Genomic DNA, 17,975 nt, shown 5'->3' on the forward strand with positions numbered 1-17,975 from the left:
TATTTTTTTTTTCAACATTTTTTTTTATTTATTTTTTTTGGGACAGAGAGAGACAGAGCATGAACGGGGGAGGGGCAGAGAGAGAGGGAGACACAGAATCGGAAGCAGGCTCCAGGCTCTGAGCTGTCAGCACAGAGCCCGACGCGGGGCTCGAACTCACGGACCGTGAGATCATGACCTGAGCCGAAGTCGGACGCTTAACCGACCAAGCCACCCAGGCGCCCCTGTTCATATAGGTTTTATTAAGCTTTAGATGATTCCATTTAAGACCTCACGTGCAGCTTTTTTGGAAAACAAATGTAAGGGATGAAGTTCTTTGAAAGTAGTGCTTTTTTTTAATTTTGAAGTTAGTTTTCTTAAAATGATGTAAAACATTTAAAATACCTGTGGCTTTTCTTTTTCATTATTAGTAATTTTCTCCTAAAATTTTATTTTAGGTATGCTGTTGTGAAATGTTCCAAATCTGGGGACCTGTACATACTTGCTGCAGATAAAGTAACATCCATTGCTTCTGTTTTGGAAACAACACTTGAAGTTATTTCAACATTTTCAGGTGAAGATTTATAGATACTCTGACCATCACAGTCATCAGAGTATCCATTTGATTTGAGTTTAGTATTTGGCTGAACATTTCTCATTTTAAATTGAAACAGATATGGCCTCTGTTTTTGTAGAATATATTTCACCTTGATTACACTGAAGGAAAATATATATTAAATGTGATAAGAGTCTAGAAAATATGAACATTAACAAAAACACTAACAGTATATCTGGCAAATACCTAAAGAAAAATTAGATAAATGTCCTTTGTACAATGTTGAATGTACAAGTATCCTTTTAAAATTTTATTCAAAGGATGCCTCCTGGCTCAGTCAGTAGAGCATGTGACTCTTGATCTCAGGGTCATGAGTTCAAGCCCCACATTGGGCATGGAGCCTACTTACAATAAAAATTTCTTAAAAATTAAAAACAAAAAAATAAAATTTTACTCAAAATTGAGTCACCAAAAATTCTTGTTATCTGATTTAATCAGAGACACGGGGAAGGAATTAAATATGTTTGTTTTTTGGTATATGATTTTAATGAGGAAATTTAATAAATTCAGAAAATTATTCCTGAGATTGTTCTTCTGTCAAAAGAATCCTTAGTAAGCTGTAATTTGTAACTTCTGAAGTATTGATTGATTTTGAAATATAATTACTAAAATCTAGGGAAGTCCATTTATTTATTTTAATTTATTTTAATGTTTGTTTATTTTTGAGAGAGAGAGAGAGAGACAGACAGAGCGTGAGCAGGGGAGGCACAGAGAAAAAGGGAGACACAGAATCCAAAGCAGGCTCCTGAAAGCTCAGAGCCCAATGCAGGGCTTGAACTCACGAACTGTGAGATCCTGACCTGAGCCGAAGTTGGACACTTAATCAACTGAGCCACCCAGGGCACCCCAAAATCTAGGGAAGTTTAAAATTACCTTTTATCTTTAGGGATGATACATCTTTGCGTTTCTTGAATTTCTTACTTAAAGAGAAAAATCACATGAGTAGGATGAGTAGAGATACCCCGAAATGGAAAGATTGCCTAGTCAAATAAAGAAGCCCTCTAAATGCATCATTTTAGACGAGATTGGGCGTGTTCAGGGTGGTATGGCCACAGACCTAAATGTATCATTTTAGGTGCAGGCCAATTAGAAGTTGAAGCGGTCTTAACAAAAATAAGAGGGTTTTATGTCAAAAGCAGGAAAGAAGCTACAAAATGTTTGGTATTTAATACCATTTGGTCCTTGTTGGTGCCGTAAGTAAGTTAGAGGATCCAGCATATTCTTTACCGCATAACCCTCTCCTATCCCTTTTTTAAGCACAGAAGGTAGTACAGATTTCACTGAAAAGTTAGATGTTGTTGCAGAAGCTGAATGGCATTCCCATGAGGTGTTTGAAGGTACTCAGGTTAGATTGGATAATTGTTTCAAATTATTATGTCAGAGAATTATTGGGTTGCCGTTTTGAGCCACCACATTTTAGAGGAGTAGGTACACTTCTCATCTGCGGCAAATAAACTGATGACGGATAGCTTATTAACTTATTAAAGTGGGAGGAATGTTGAACAGCTAAAATGTAATAACTTGTGTAGGATAGCTTTTCTTTACAGAAAAATATAAATTGTTCCTTATTGATCAAAGATCTTTGTTGGGAGGGGAGAGAGAATATTGACTGGCAGATACACTAAGGACGGAGATAAAGGAAGGTTAATGGGTGAAGTTTACTTTGCCCTAAACCTTTCATTTCCATACTAAAAATGCTTGACAAGTACAACGTAGGGTCACAGGGACTTGTCTTACTTGCAAATCTAACTTAAAGAAGGGAATCAAAGTGAAAAAATCAATATTAACAATTCTCTTCATTGACGGCATTATGAATTATCTTGGAAAACATGTATCCTGAAGTATTCAAGTTTTTCCTAGTAATTTAAGTATTTTCTAGGAATAAAATGCCAAGTCATCCAAGTCCAACAGTGAGGAGAACTTGTGATTTGTTTTCAGAAAAGGGAGTTCATTGCCATCAGTTATAAGGGAATGTTAATTTTTCTCAAGCCTTTTTATTCGTATACTGTTATAATCAAAATGAAATCAGCAACAGGGCTCTATCTATGAAATGTTAAAGTTAAAAGATTTGTATTCTTTTGGTGATATTGAATCGGTTACATCTTATTCCTCTACAGCCAGAAAGGAAGGATCATAAAAGTGGAGACATTGCTCTGTGAGGACAGATTTTTTTTTTAAGTTAATATTATTTAGTTTAGAAAGATGAAGGATGATTTGTGGGGAAGATCTCAGGAGTAAGGGGACCATTGAAATTTCTTTAATTATTGAAGAGTAGATAGACTTAACAGACTTACCTAGTACATCTTGGTAAATACATAAGTAGAACCAGGTAATCTTTTTAAAGTTTGGAGACTTATTTATTTCTGTTGTCTTTAGAGCATATGAAAGATTAATTTATAGAATCTAACTCAAGAAGCAGTAAAAGTGAGAAACATTACTGATAGTGTGGAAAAATTGATGGTGGATCAATGTATTATTAAAAGGGCTGGGGTTATACAGAATGTTAGAGTCATACTTGCTTTGGAAGTTGGATTCAATCATTTATTAGCCATGTAACACGAGGCATATTGCCTACATTTTCTTGTTTTCTGATTTATAAATTGCAGATAATATTAGGTGTTTGGTAGTATTATGAAGATGAAGTAAGAATTTATGTTGAACCCAGTACATGGTAGGTACCTACTGACTGTTAGGTATTATTTATCATCTCTTACCTTTTTAGGGTAACGTTATGAAAAGCAACAACAGTTAATTCCCATAGAGATAGTGTTAGAACCTGTTGGTCATTGATCTGTTCTAATTTCTTTGTCCTTATATTCCAAAAGGTGCATAGCTGTACATAAGTTAGAGAAATCTTGGGCTCATTTGTGTTGTCTGTTATAATAATTGCTAATATTTTATTTTTATTTTTATTTATTTTTAATTTTTTTAATGTTTATTTATTTTTGAGAGAGAGACAGAGCATGAATGGGGGAGAGTCAGAGAGAGAGGGAGACACAGAATCTGAAGCAGGCTCCAGGCTCTGAGCTGTCAGCACAGAGCCCGACGCGGGGGCTCGAACTCACGGACCGTGAGATCATGACCTGAGCCGAAGTCGGACACTTAACCGACTGAGCCACCCAGGTGCCCCAATAATTGCTAATATTTTAAATCATTTACTGTGTGGCAGTTATTGTGCTAAGTGCCCCAAATACTTAAAATGTATTACCTCAATTTATCCTCATGGCAACCCTCTGAGATGGGAACTGTAATTTTCTACATACTATAGGTTCCTAAAGGTCACAGTGCAAGTAAAAAGGGAAGCCAAGTTTGAGGCCAGTCTTGTTCCAGATCCTGCACTTTTCTTTTTTTTTCTTTTAATTTGTTTTAATGTTTATTTTTCTTGAGAGAGAGAAAGAGAGGGAGAAATTGAGCATGAGCAGGGGAGGGGCAGACAGAGAGGGAGACACAGAATCTGAAGCAGGCTCCAGACTCTGAGCCGTCAACATAGAGCCCGATGTGGGGCTCGAACTCATGGACCGTGAGATTATGACCCGAGCCAAAGTCAAAAGCCTAACTGACTTAGCCACGCAGGCACCCCTCTTTTATTTTTTTTAATTGAAGTTTATTTATTTATTTTGAAAGAGAGGGAGAATGAGCAGGGGAGGGGCAGCGAGAGGAGAGAGAATTCCAAGCAGGCTTTGTGCTCCACGCTGAGTACAACATGGGGCTCATTCTCAACGATGGTGAGATCATATCCTGAGCCAAAAATCAAGAATCGGACACTTAATTGAACTGAGCCACCCAGGTGCCAGGAAGATCCTGCACTTTTCACTTGCTACTCTCTTGCTACTCTTAAAGAGGTAGAAACATTGTTACGTAAGATAATTCTTAATTGTTTTTTTTCCCCACAGGTGTAGATTTGGAAAATGGTACTTGTACTCATCCTTTAATTCCTGGTAAAGCCTCTCCTCTTTTACCTGCAAATCATGTGACCATGACAAAAGGAACAGGGTTGGTTCACACAGCCCCAGCCCATGGTATGGAAGATTACAGTGTAGCTTCTCAACACAACCTGTCCACGGTACTTTTCCTCTTTTCTTTCCTTTTTAATTGTTGCTTTTGTAGAATTAAAGTGATAAATCCTAATTAACATCTTTATGTTTTGGTGATAAGCAATCATTTTTTTTTTTTTTAATTTTTTTTTTTCAACGTTTTTTATTTATTTTTGGGACAGAGAGAGACAGAGCATGAATGGGGGAGGGGCAGAGAGAGAGGGAGACACAGAATCGGAAACAGGCTCCAGGCTCCAAGCCATCAGCCCAGAGCCTGACGCGGGGCTCGAACTCACGGACCGCGAGATCGTGACCTGGCTGAAGTCGGACGCTTAACCGACTGCGCCACCCAGGCGCCCCGATAAGCAATCATTTTTGTCACAATTAAGTTGTGAAATGCCCGGGTTTGTTCAGTACCCTAATGCCTCGTTAATTCATACTAACTGAGAAAGGTTTTGGAGAATTAACACAAAATCAGCACAGAATTAGAATTGAAAAATACGTATTAAATGGGGAGAATTTTTTCTCTTTCTGTTTGAAAGAGCAGTTTGTTTTTAAACAGTCCTCTTTAAATTTATGTTATACATGTCAGTTACTTAGGGAGTTTTTTCCTTTAGTTAAAAGTGAGTCCCAAAGTCAGCACAATATATGTACATTACAATTGATCTGGACATTAATAGAGACCAAGTTAAAGGTATTTTTAGTATATTTAACTTTTTAAAAAATTATTTTATTTTTCATCATCAAAAGTGTACTCTTTAATCCCCACCCCTATTTCCTCCATCCCCTCCTCCCCCCTCCCCTCTGGTAACCATCAGTTTGTTCTCAGTAGTTAAGAGTCTGTTTCTTGGTGTCTCTCTCTCTTTTTGCCTTTTGTTTGTTTCTTAGATTCCACATATGAGTGAGATCATATGGTATTTGTCTTTTTTGACTGACTTATTTTGCTTAGCATTATACTCTAGATACATCCGTGTTGTTATAAATGGCAAGATTTCATTCTTCTTTATGGCTGAATAATATTCCATTCTGTGTGTGTGTGTGTGTGTGTGTGTGTGTGTGTGTGTGTGTGTGTGTACTGAGCCACCCAGGCGCTCCTGAATTCGTGTTTTTTTTTAATGTTTTTGGGTAAATACTCAGTAGTGTGATTACCAGATTATAGGGTAGTTCTGTTTTTAACATTTTGAGGAAACTCCATAATGTTTCCACAGTGGCTGCACGGGTTTGCATTTCTACTAACAATGCACGAGGGTTCCTTTTTCTCCATGTCTTTGCCAACACTTGTTGTTTCTTGTGTTTTGATTTTAGCCATTCTGATAGTTGTGCAGTGATACCTCTTTGTAGTTTTGATTTGCATTTCCCTGATGATGAGTGATGTTGAGCATCTTTTCATGTCTTTTGGCCATCTGGATGTCTTCTTTGGAGAAATGTCTGTTCATGTCTTCTGCCCATTTTTAATTGGATTATTTTTGTGGTGTTGAGTTTTATAAGTTCTTCATATATTTTGGATACTAACCCTTTATCAGATATGTCATTTACGAGTGTCTTATCCCATTTAGTATTTTGCCATTTAGTTTTTTTGGTTGTTTCCTTCTCTGTGAAGAAACTTTTTATTTTGGTGTAGTCCCCATAGTTTATTTTTGCTTTTGTTTCCCTTGCCTCAAGAGACCTCTCTAGAAAAAAGTTGCTGCAGTCGATGTCAGAGAGGTTACTGCCTATGTTCTCTTCAAAGATTTTTATGATTTTAGGTCTTACATTTAGGTCTTTAATCCATTTTGAGTTTGTTTTTGTGTATGGTGGAAGAAAGTGGTCCAGTTTCATAATTTTGCATGTAACTGTCCAACTGGAAAAATTCGTTGAAGAGACTTTTTCCCATGGTATATTCATTCCTCCTTTGTCGAAGATTAATTAACTATATAATTGTCAGTTTACTTCTGGGTTTTCTGTTCTATTCCATTCATCTATGTGTCTATTTTTATGCCCGTACCATACAATTACTATCACTTTGTAACATAACTTGAAATCTGGAATTGTGATACCTCCAGTTTTGTTTTTCTTTTTAAAATTTTTTCTAATGTTTATTTTTAAGAGAGAGGGAGAGAGACAGAGACATTAGAGGGAGCATTAGAGAGGGAGGGGCAGAGAGAGGGAGACACAGAATCCAAAGCAGGCTCCAGGCTCCGAGCTATCAGCACAGAGCCCGATGTGGTGCTTGAACTCATGAACCATGAGATCATGACCTGAGCCAAAGTTGGACGCTTAACCGACTAAGCCACCCAGGCGCCCCTGTTTTTCTTTTTTAAGATTGCATTGGCTATTAGAGGTCTTAGGTCTAGTTCCATACAAATTTTGATATTTTTTGTTCTTCTGTGAAAAATGCTGTTGGTATTTTGATAGAGATTGCATTAAATCTGTAGATTGTTTTGGGGAGTATAGACATTTTAACAATATTTGTTCTTCCAACCCATGAACATGTCTTTCCATTTCTTGGCATCATCTTGAATTTCTTTCATCACTGTTTTACAGTTTTTAGAGGACAGGTCTTTCACTTATGGTTAAGTTTATTCCTAGATAATTTATTATTTTTAGTACAATTTTAAATGGGATTGGTTTCTTAATTTCACTTTCTGCTGCTTCATCATTAGTGTATAGGAATGCAACAGATTTCTGTACATTGATTTTGTATCCTGTGACTTTACTGCATTCATGTATCAGCTCTAGCAGTTTTTGGGTGGAGTCTTTAAGGTTTTATATATATAGTATCATGTCATCTGCAAATAATGAGAGTTTTATTTCTTTCTTAGCAATTTGGATGCCTTTTCTTTATGTTGTCTAATTGCTATGGTTAGGACTTCCAGTACTATGTTGAATAAAAGTGGTGGGAGTGGACTTCCTTGTCTTGTTCCTGACCTTAGGAGAAAAGCTCTCAGTTGTTCCCCATTGAGTACATTGTTGGCTGTGAGTTTTTCATACACAGGCTTTATTATGTTAAGGTATGTTTTCTTTACTACTTTACAGAGGGTTTTTATCGTGAATGGATGTTGTACTTTGTCAGATGCTTTTTCTGCATCTGTTGAAATGATCATAATGGTTTTTATCCTTTCTCTTATTGATGTGACACCATGTTGGTTGTTTTGTGAATCTTGAACCACACTTGCATACAGGAATAAATCTCAAATGATTACGGTGTGTGATTTTTTAAAAATGTATTATTAGATTCAGTTTGCTAATATTTTGTTGAGGATTTTACTTTTTTTTTTTTAATTAAACTTCAGGTATTTGTTTTAATAAGACATTGTGCCTTTTGGGGTGCCAGAGTGGTACAGTCTGTTAAGCGTCTGATTCTTCATCCTGGCTCAGGTCATGATCTCACAGTTGTGAGATCAAGGCCCTGCGTCAGACTTTTCCGCTGCGTGGAGCCTGCTTAAGATTCTCTGTCTCGCTCTCCCTCTGCTCCTCCCCTGCTTGTGTGCTTGTGCGCTTGTGCACGCCCTGTGTCTCAAAAACAAAAAAGACATTTGCCTTTTGTGGTTTAAATGTGTAAATCCACAAATTTCTATTAACTAAGAAGCATCCAGATTTTCAATGCAGTGAAAGACTGTACTGATATGTTTTATATAGATTGTTTTGCCGGGTATTGTCATAAGATAAAACATCTTGGTACTTTGTTGTTGAAAATAACCCTTTGTAGGATTGTTTAGTGGATGAAGATGGAGTTTTCACAGAAGTTGCAGGTCCTGAACTTGAAAACAAGGCTGTCCTTGAAGAGGGCACAGATGTGGGTGAGTATTGTATGTGTTATTATGATAAATAGATATTTTCTGAAAAGCAGCCAGCAGTAAGCTTTGCTGGCTCTTCTCCCATCTTACACTCTCATTAGAAACAAAAATCTGAAATTGTATTTTATTTTACTGCATGGTTTAAAATGGAAGTTGGGACTTGTTCATCTTTTGCTTTAAAATTGTTCTGTTTAAGCAAAGCAGGGCAGTCAACAGGGAGTGGTGTTATTTTATGGCTATGGCTGTATTAGTTTTGTGGAGAAATAAAATCAAGCTTGAGGCTAGGTGCTGACCGTGTATCAGACACTACTGTTTTTCTGACCCTCTTGTAAATCACTGATCCCCTGTGCAGCGCTGTTTATGTACTATGATCTTCGGGGTCCTCCAGCCTTGACTTGTCTTTTTGACTTTTTATAGTTATAGACCCAAGGACCAGGTACTGTTAAGACCTTTCTTCGCCCACACTAAGACTAAGGCTAATTAAACATGGTGTATTACTTTCCTAGAACTACTGTAACAAATTACCATAAATCTACCAGCTTAAAACAACAGAAATTTATTCTCACAGTTCCGGAGGCTAGAAGTCTGAAATCAGTGGTTTGGCAGGGCCTTGCTCCCTCTGAATGCTCTATGGAAGAATCCTTCCTTGTTTCTTCCTAGCTTCTGGTGGTTTCTGGTTATCCTTAGCTTTCCTTGGTATCACTCTAATCTTTGCCTCCGTTGTCACAAGTCCTTTGCTCTTGTGTGTCTCTCTATCCTCCCCTCTTATTAGGACACTAGTCATTGGATTCAGGGCCTACTCTAATCCAATGTGACCTCATCTTAACTTGATTACATCTGCAAAGACCCTATTTCCAAATATGGTCACATTCACAAGTACTAAGGGTTAGGATGTGAACATATCATTTGGGGGGATAAATTCAACCCACTATAGCTGGTTTCTTTTGGATTCTTTGGAGACCATTTTAAGATTCATGGTATGAAAGATTATGGCTATGAGTTTCAAATGTAGAATTTTAGATATATCCTATTTATCTTTCCTTTGGAATGAAGAGCCATGGGAATGGCTTAATTTAGAGTCTACTTAAGGTTTTGTAGTCCCTGCTTTTTTTTTGCCAAGAGATTCCCAGATTATGCCTCTGTAGCTACTCTTACCAACTGGTACCTACTGGTTCAGATTAGTTCTCCTTGGGAATTACAGAGCTATTAGGATTTTCATAGTACTTTTTAATTCTAATGTAAATTGTTATTGATTTTTTAAAAGTTATAAAGATGCTTCAGGCTTCAAAACATTTGTTGAAAGAGGAGAAATTGGTACACAGCTATCCCTATGACTGGAGGACTAAGAAACCAGTGGTTATTCGTGCCAGCAAGCAGTGGTTTGTAAATATCACGGATATCAAGGCTACAGCCAAGGTATACGAGACATCCTGTTGTGAGCATTGGGTTTTAATTCCTTCAGTATGAAAGGATTGCATGGGAGGTTGAAGTAGGATTTGGGGAATAGAAGGGATTGCTGCTATTATGATTTGGTGATGTGATTTGGTTTCATAAAATTATAGTTTTAGATTTAGAAGCATCTTGGATTTCCATTCCTTCATTATACACATGTGGCTTAAAGAGGTTAAGCGACATGCCCCAATTTCCTGCCCAGTATAGGGAAAGTAATATAGAGTTAGGACAGATGTGAGGTCAGGAGGTGGTTAGCCTCTCAGAACCTCAGTTTCCTCATCTATATAAAGTTGATAATAATGCCTACCTCGTGGGGTAAGTGAATGAGGGTTCCAGACCAGTGTCTGGCACATAGTAAACATTTCAGTAAAACTCTTTAAAAACCCTTTTGCTTCCTTAAGATTGAGATTGCAGTCCATTCAAAAAATTGTTGCTTTGACTTAACAAATACTTTAAAATAGGTATTCTAAATATTAATATATATTTGAGCTCCTTCATTCACCACATAGTATATGTATCTGTGTGTGTGTGTGTGTGTGTGTGTGTGTGTGTGTGTGTGTTGTAAACAACTTAATTCTGTTGAATGAAAGAGCTCAAATACATATTTGTTAGCCAGGCTGATAATGAAGATACTTTACGTTACTGCTTTCATCTTAACATATAACTGTAATCAGTTGGTTTATTTGTTGACTTGGCAATTTGAAGCCCTTGCCAAAGCCAGGCAAGCAGTTTACATTTTCTGTGTTTGTATAGAGTGGACAACTATCGTACGGACTGTTTTATTGTTTGCATTCCTGTGAAGCCTGTTTTCCTTTGTTGTAAATGTTAAGTTTTGTAACTTCAGCTCTGCACAGATTTTTGATTGAAGAACATCTAAGTCTGATGCAGAATGCTGGAGCCTAATGTTTTGTTTTGTTTTGGTTTTGATTCCTTCACAGATAATTTTCAGTTTCTCATTGCAGTAATAGAATAATGTACTGCATGTTTCTCCTACCCAAATTCAACATTAATCACCTTCTGGCCAATGTTATTTTGTCTGCACCCCTCCTATCACCTTCCTTTCACTCTCCACCCATTGGATTATTGTGAAGCAAATTTCAGGCCTTATGTCTTCATAAAGATTTCAGTTTGTATGCCTGAAAGATAAAGACTATTTAAGCATAATTGAACTGCCATTGTTACCATCTTATAAAAGTAATAGTTATTGCTTAACAAAATCAAATATCCAGTCTGTATTCATATTTCTTGCATTTTCAAACCAAGGATGAATCAAATTGAATCGCATATGTTGCCATTCTTCCGGTAGGTTTTGAGGGAGGGGATTTCTTATAGTTGAGGTTAAGTGAGGAAAATATTTAAATCGCTCTGCAAGCAGAAAAATGCTCAATTAATGGCTCGATTCTTAAAAAATGAAATTGACATATTTGTCCTTTCTTGAGATTAGTACCAAACATTTTTCTTATATAACTCATCTTTTGGTAACTGACAAATGAAATGAAATACAAAACAACTTTTTGGGGGGCTGAAGGTAGAGGAAGTTCTTGCGAGAGAGCAAATAAATAGAAAGTGACTGTGATTTTCAGAGTGTTTTCTGTGTTGTAAACCATAGTATGTGAAATTAGGTTATATTGCAGCCCTTGTTTATCAGCCTAAAACAGCAGCTTATTTTTTAAGTAAGTACTTAAAAATTATTGTTGCAGTCATGTTTGAATGTATTTTAACTGTGGTTTAACTAAGTGTAATACTTCTACTAACCCTAGTATTACCAGTTTTGATCTAGGGTGTTTGGAAATCAGTAGAAAATCTCTTGTCCCGTCCTCTAAAGGTGAAGTCTGTTCTCAGTGTTATTTATTAGATCCTTTGTGGCCTTCTTTTAACTTTGCTTCATTTACTCTGAAATCTGTTTTTTAGTTTAATTTTTTGGGTGTGGGGAGGGAGACATGTAAATGACTATAAACATCCAAAATAAAGAGCTATGAGAATAAATAGTGGAAGTTGTGGAAAATTTGTTCTGCTTACTCTCTCTGGATGTGATTTGTGCATCAATTACAGGAATTGTTAAAAAAAGTGAAATTTATTCCTGGATCAGCACTGAATGCCATGGTTGAAACGATGGACAGACGGCCGTATTGGTGTATATCAAGGCAAAGAGTTTGGGGTGTTCCAATCCCTGTGTTTCATCACAAGACAAAAGATGAATTCTTGATCAACAGGTAGAACTCTTTCTGCATTTCTTTCAGCATTTTTTTTAAATGGAAACATTTTGTTTAAGTGTTACTTATTTTGAGAAAGAGAGAGAGAGAGAGAGAGCGCTAACAAGCCGGGGAGGGGCAGAGAGAGAGGGAGAGACAGAATCCCAAGCAGGCCCCGCAGTGTCGTCACAAAGCCCCGTGTGGGGCTCAGTTCCATGAACCGTGAGGTTGTGACTCAAGCCGAAATCAAGAGTCACATGCCCAACCATCCAGGCCACCCAGGTGCCCCAATTTTTCCCCGCATTTTAAAGTGAGCTGTGTTTTCTTCAAAAGTAGAAAATTAGTGGACTGTTGAGAACTGATATATGTTAAACCACATATTTATAAAATAACAGTCTTCGGTGGGGGAATAAAATATGATTTCACAAAGATCCTGTCATGTGGTTGAAATTTTAACAACTACAGTTTTTCAGTATAGATACTTAGAAGCAGAGGCTCTGATAGTTTTCCTGTGGGAATCCATGGTTTCTGACTGTGTGCCTAGCATTGTGCCAGAATCCAGTGTCAGGAATCCAAAGATGAACGGCGTTCAGGAGGGGATCCAGGTATGCAGTTTTTCTTTAGGAATCAGCGTCCCTCTCTTACTACTTCAGGCTACTGTTTCAATAGAAGTGACATTGTACAATGATTTATAGATCCTTTAAAATTTAAGGAACTGTTACATAGTTAAATGCACGAAATTAACGTTTATTTTAGTGATGATTACCTGCCCAACTGTTTCTTCTCTTTTCTTTAAGGTTTTTTCTTTTTTTTCTTTTGAGAAGATAATACATGGACATAGTCGACAATGCAGGGTAGAAAAACTTAAACAGTGGAAAGATTTTTTTCCTAATCCACACGCTAGACTCTTCTCGCGGCAGTGTATAGACTGACATTGTCCCTGCTTTTCATGAGGGAACAGTCTGGCTAGTTTATCTTCTAGTAAATTAGGGAGGTTTTCGGTATTCAGTGTAGCTTTCACTAACAGATGTGGACAGGGAAATAGTAATCATTCCTTTTAAGAATACATCCTAAGTTTTCCTTTTTTTTGAGTAATTTTTTAAAATCTATTTATTTTGAGAGAGACGGAGACAGTGCGAGTGGGGGAGAGACAGGGAGAGAGAGAGACAGAGAATCCCAAGCAGGCTCTGGGCTGTCAGCGTGGAGCCTGACGTGGGGCTCGAACTCACAAACTGAGATCATGACCCAAGCCAAAACCAAGAGTTGGATGCTCAGCTGACTGAGCCACTCAGGCACCCCTGAGTAATTTGTTTTAATCTGGTTAATGGAAATTTTACTAAGTTATGTTTTAACATGAGTGAAAAGTTTGAGCCCATTTTGATAAATATTTTTACATTTTATCATTTGAAGATCCAGTAAGGTTTTTGAGGGCATGGAGGCCACTAAGTAATGATGGGGAGTTTGAGAGACTGTAGACGTAGAATTGCATGTTCCTACTTTGGGGTTCATCAGAATTTTTGTAAAAAGTTCCTAGTTTTCATCGTCAATGTTACCAGTATTTCTTTAGGTGGTCCTTTTATGAATGCATGTGTTTCAGGGTTTTTTTGAATGTTGATTAAAGTGGGTTTGTTTGTTTGTGTGTTTTAATCATCGATAGCCACATATTAGGTAGTTCTTAGTGTTTTTTGTGTAGAAGTTCTTTTTCAATTTGAAATCTACATTCTGTCACTGTTTCATGGGGAATCTGACACCTTATGGCAACATGGCTCAGGGAAGAACTGCAGGTTCTGCCTTGGGCAAATATCGCCATAAAACAGCTCATTTGCTTTCTTCACAGAGGATGCGGCATTTGAGTAGGGCCTTGAGGATTAGGTAGGAAAGTATTTTGCAAGTGGAGGAATTAGCAGGAGCTGAGGGCGTGGAGCAGGGAAAGCATAGCACATGTATAGGAGCCATAATGGGACTGTCCGGTATTGAGGGGGGTTTTAGAAAATTAAGTGCTGAGAGAGGTTTGTGGGGGCAAATTGTAGTGAGTTTTGAATACTAGGTTAAGCAGTTTAAATTCTTAAATAGGCATGAGGAGTGAGAGTATATTTTAGGAAGAAAAGCTAGAGGTTGGAGGCCAGGAGGTCACTGTAAGACTTCGTCAGTATTATTACATATTGGAGCTAAGGCTCTTTGGGCTAAATAGTGTTGCCCATGTTGTTCTTATAATTGAGAGCTTGGTCAGATATAGACTGCTGATACCTTAATACCTTAAAGTTGACATAAGTTTACACAGGTATTATTTAAAATTCCACACTGTACAGTTTTCTTTTAAGGAATGTGTATAAGCCGTTGTCATTGTTCCTCGTTTTTTGGGTTTTTTTTAGTGTTTAGAGAACAAGATTTTTAGGGAATTTCCTTGAAGTGATGGAGGTGGACATATGTGTATATTAGTAAGAAGAGGAAATTAGTTTATTTGACAATAATGATAATAAAATGGTACATAGGTCGATTGGTCACTAAGCCAGGTGAAATAAATGTGAGCTTTGTCAGAAAAACACAAGCAGATTTTCATCAGGTATAATTTATTTTCTACTTACAGTCGATACATGCTTATGTTGCAGATTTTTTTCTGTGCATCTCCCATTGTGTTGCTTGCATCATATTAGTTGAATTCTGATTTTGAAGTAGAAGAGATATACAGAATATTGGCCTACAGAAATGACAGACAGACTTAGCCAAATTGTCTGTCAGTTCATAGGTCATTTTCCTGTACACCATTTCTGAGTGATGACCCAAGATTAATCTTCCTCCACTGTTGGTTCCTTGGTGTGACGTTGCACTTAATGTAAGAAGATAGATGTTAATTCTTAATTACTTACTTGTAAGTAATTTTTTTAAGACCGCGTGAAGGCTTATCTTTTTTCCTCCTTAATCAAGTCAGAATCAAGTGACCACGATTTTCTGTCTTTCTTGGATAGATCTTTCTATTGTAGTGAGTTGGTAATCATCAAAAGTAACAGCATCTCCACTGGACATTGGTACACAGTCCACATGGAGTTGCTGTTACACTTGATAACCCCAGTAAGCATACCAGAACATTCCTTCTGCTTTTTGGACCAAAGTCTGTAAGCTCAAGTCTTAAGTATACTTGTTTCACAGAAGAAAATCTTGATTGATTCACATTGCTAATAAGGTTAGAGACTAGTAGATTTGAAACTCTGATGTTTAACTTTGATTTGAATTAATGTTCTCATCTGCACTTCATATTCACATTTGTATTTGCTCAAGATATAATTGCGTTTCTGACCTTAACATCATTGATTTTTCTGAATCTGTAATAGAATGCCATTATAATTTAGGTAGAAATCTACTCCTAGTTAATAAAGACAAATACTTTTTAACATAATACAAAGGTAACATTTAGAAGCATTTGCTACCTAGGAAGGAAAAGAAGTTGTTAAATTTTGTTTATTTCAGGGGCGCCTGGGTGGTTCAGTCCATTGAGCTTCCGACTTCAGCTCAGGTCATGATCTCGTGGTTTGAGGGTTCGTGCCCCACGTTGGGCTGTGTGCTGACAGCTCAGAGCTTGGAGCCTGCTTCAGATTCTGGGTCTCCCTCTTTCTCCCCCTCCCCTGCTTGTGTTCTGTCTGTCTGTCTGTCTCTCTCTCTCTCTCTCTCTCTCAAAAATAAATAAACATTAAAAAAAATTTTTAAATTCTGTTTCAGATTATTGTATCAATTCACTATTAATACAATAATCTATGCATTTAGGAAATTTGGCCCTTGATTTCTGGAACTTATGAGAAATTTACTAGAAATAGTCAAGGAATTTACAGTTCACTTTGAGTGCTAGCTCTCCCTCCCTCTTGCTCATATAACAATGATCTTTTTGGTGAAAAAATTTTATAATCATTCAATTAAAAAATTCTCCAAAATTGTTTCCTGTCACCTATAATACATAAGTGTAGGATTAAATTAAAAATAGAATCTCCCCCCCTTCACATTTCACTGTGTTCTAGAATAAATTTATAAACTTAGTAAATAAATTGGAAACATTTAGCCTCTTACCTCATTCTTATTCCAGTAACTTGCAGAAGAAAAGTTGTCTTATAGGCCTTAATATTGTTCCTTTAATAAAGACAAAGCACAGGAGACAGTGGAATGACAGCAGGTTTCTTCCTTGCTTAGTAATCCTAATGCTGCTTAATTTCTGATAATGTGCTAAATAAGCCTTCAGCACAGTTGATATCAAAGTTCAGAATGATTGGATGGTGTTTCAGTTGCTCATACAACCTAGTGGATTTTCACTGGTTGAAACCTAAGGAGGGACACGTAATACATGTGTTTAGATAAGGCCCTTGCATAAAGTACAAAGTTTTATGATGGATTTATTGCTTTATGAAATGCAGCATTAAAATGGAAGCATATATTATGTAGTGATAAGTGGTTTCACCCACTTTTATCAACAGTAATTTATCCTGATCTTTAGGTTATAAGTTAACCATGTGTTTGTGTTAAGTATAGGATATTATTAACACAAGGGAAGAATTCTTAAATTTCCAAAGACAGATTTTGACTTTTCCTTGTATTTTTTCCTGAAGAATATTCACTATCACTAAGATATGTTTATTGTTTTTAAAACAAATATTGTTTAAAATTGTTTTAAAAACTCATTGAAGCATAATTTCAGTTTCATTATGAACAAATTATACTTCCAAAATATTTATCCTTAAATAAGAAGATGAACATCTCTTATATGAAGACAGGTATATAAGGGTGTCTCATATATTGATAATAAAGGAACATGGTGATAGAAAGAAATAATCTAAATTGGTTTTGGAAGACTGAGTATACAGCCATTAAAAATGCTGGCTTAGCTCTTAATGGTCGCCTGGTTCCCTCTGAATGAAAATCCAATCCGTGCAGCCCACCAAGGACATTGGACTGTTCTAGGTTTTTGCTACAGTATTCTAGTGACAATGACCACCTTTAAGCACTAGTGTAGCATTCGCTTGTTTTGTTTTGTTTCCAAGTTATCCTTCCAGATTTGGTTTGAACTAATGTTAAATCTATCTTTATTTTACAATCTAGGATAGTTACCTCAAGTCTGTAGATTGCCAGTGTAGGTTTATTTTTATTGAAAATTGTGTTTTTAAAACTCTCTGCCACAGTTTTTTAAGATTATTCAGAGACTCAGAGTACAAATCAAGAGAAAGTTCTCACTTTGTGGTACCAAATCCATGCACTTAAATTTTGATTTGTTTGGATTGTGAGGGTGTTGTCATTGACGTCTGTATTCTTGTTTATCATAAATTTTGTTCAGTTTTTATCCCCGAGCTCCAGAATTGTCTGTAGCGTCTTTTCCTGTTTTCAAAAATACATGTAATATAGTGTTGTAAGATCTCAAGATGGAACTAAGTTGCAGAGCATAATGCTTATTAAAGTATATTTGGTTCATGATATTTTTATATGTCATGATGTAGGGAAGCAAGTCTTGCTCTAAATACTAGTGAGATTTGCCCTATTATTGAGGCAGAGCTTCTTCTCTCCCTTTTTAAAACGTTTCATATTTCTGGGGAACCTGGGTGGCTTAGACTGTTAATCATCCAGCTTCGCTCAGGTCATGATCTCATGGCTCGTGAGTTTGAGCCCCGCGTCAGGCTCTGTGCTGACAGCTCGGTTTCTGTGTCTCCCTCTCTCTGCCCCTCCCCTGCACACACATTGTGTGTGTGTGTGTGTGTGTGTGTGTCTCAAAAATAAAACATTAAAAAATAAATAAAATAAAATGTTTCATATTTCTTTTGAATACATTGAAAAAATTATTCTTTGGTCCAGATTCATATGCATGTGTTATGAGGGAAAATATTGGTTTATTTTTTTAAAAGTGTGTAGTTTTACTTATGACAGCTTTTTTGAAATTAGATTTTAAAAACTGACT

At 36.7% G+C, this 17,975-nt stretch overlaps 1 protein-coding gene across 1 annotated transcript in view; it reads left to right on the top strand.

Moving 5' to 3' along the window:
• IARS2 (isoleucyl-tRNA synthetase 2, mitochondrial) overlaps positions 1 to 17,975 on the top strand; it is a 64,045-nt gene that overhangs the window by 21,934 nt on the left and 24,136 nt on the right. Inside the window, exons 8-12 of the mRNA XM_049634572.1 lie at positions 438 to 553; positions 4,489 to 4,658; positions 8,318 to 8,408; positions 9,670 to 9,821; positions 11,910 to 12,070. Of these exons, the coding sequence (XP_049490529.1) occupies positions 438 to 553; positions 4,489 to 4,658; positions 8,318 to 8,408; positions 9,670 to 9,821; positions 11,910 to 12,070 (690 nt within the window). The remainder of the gene's footprint in view (positions 1 to 437; positions 554 to 4,488; positions 4,659 to 8,317; positions 8,409 to 9,669; positions 9,822 to 11,909; positions 12,071 to 17,975) is intronic.

Source organism: Panthera uncia, chromosome F1, assembly GCF_023721935.1.
Source record: "Panthera uncia isolate 11264 chromosome F1, Puncia_PCG_1.0, whole genome shotgun sequence".
NCBI lineage: Eukaryota > Metazoa > Chordata > Mammalia > Carnivora > Felidae > Panthera > Panthera uncia.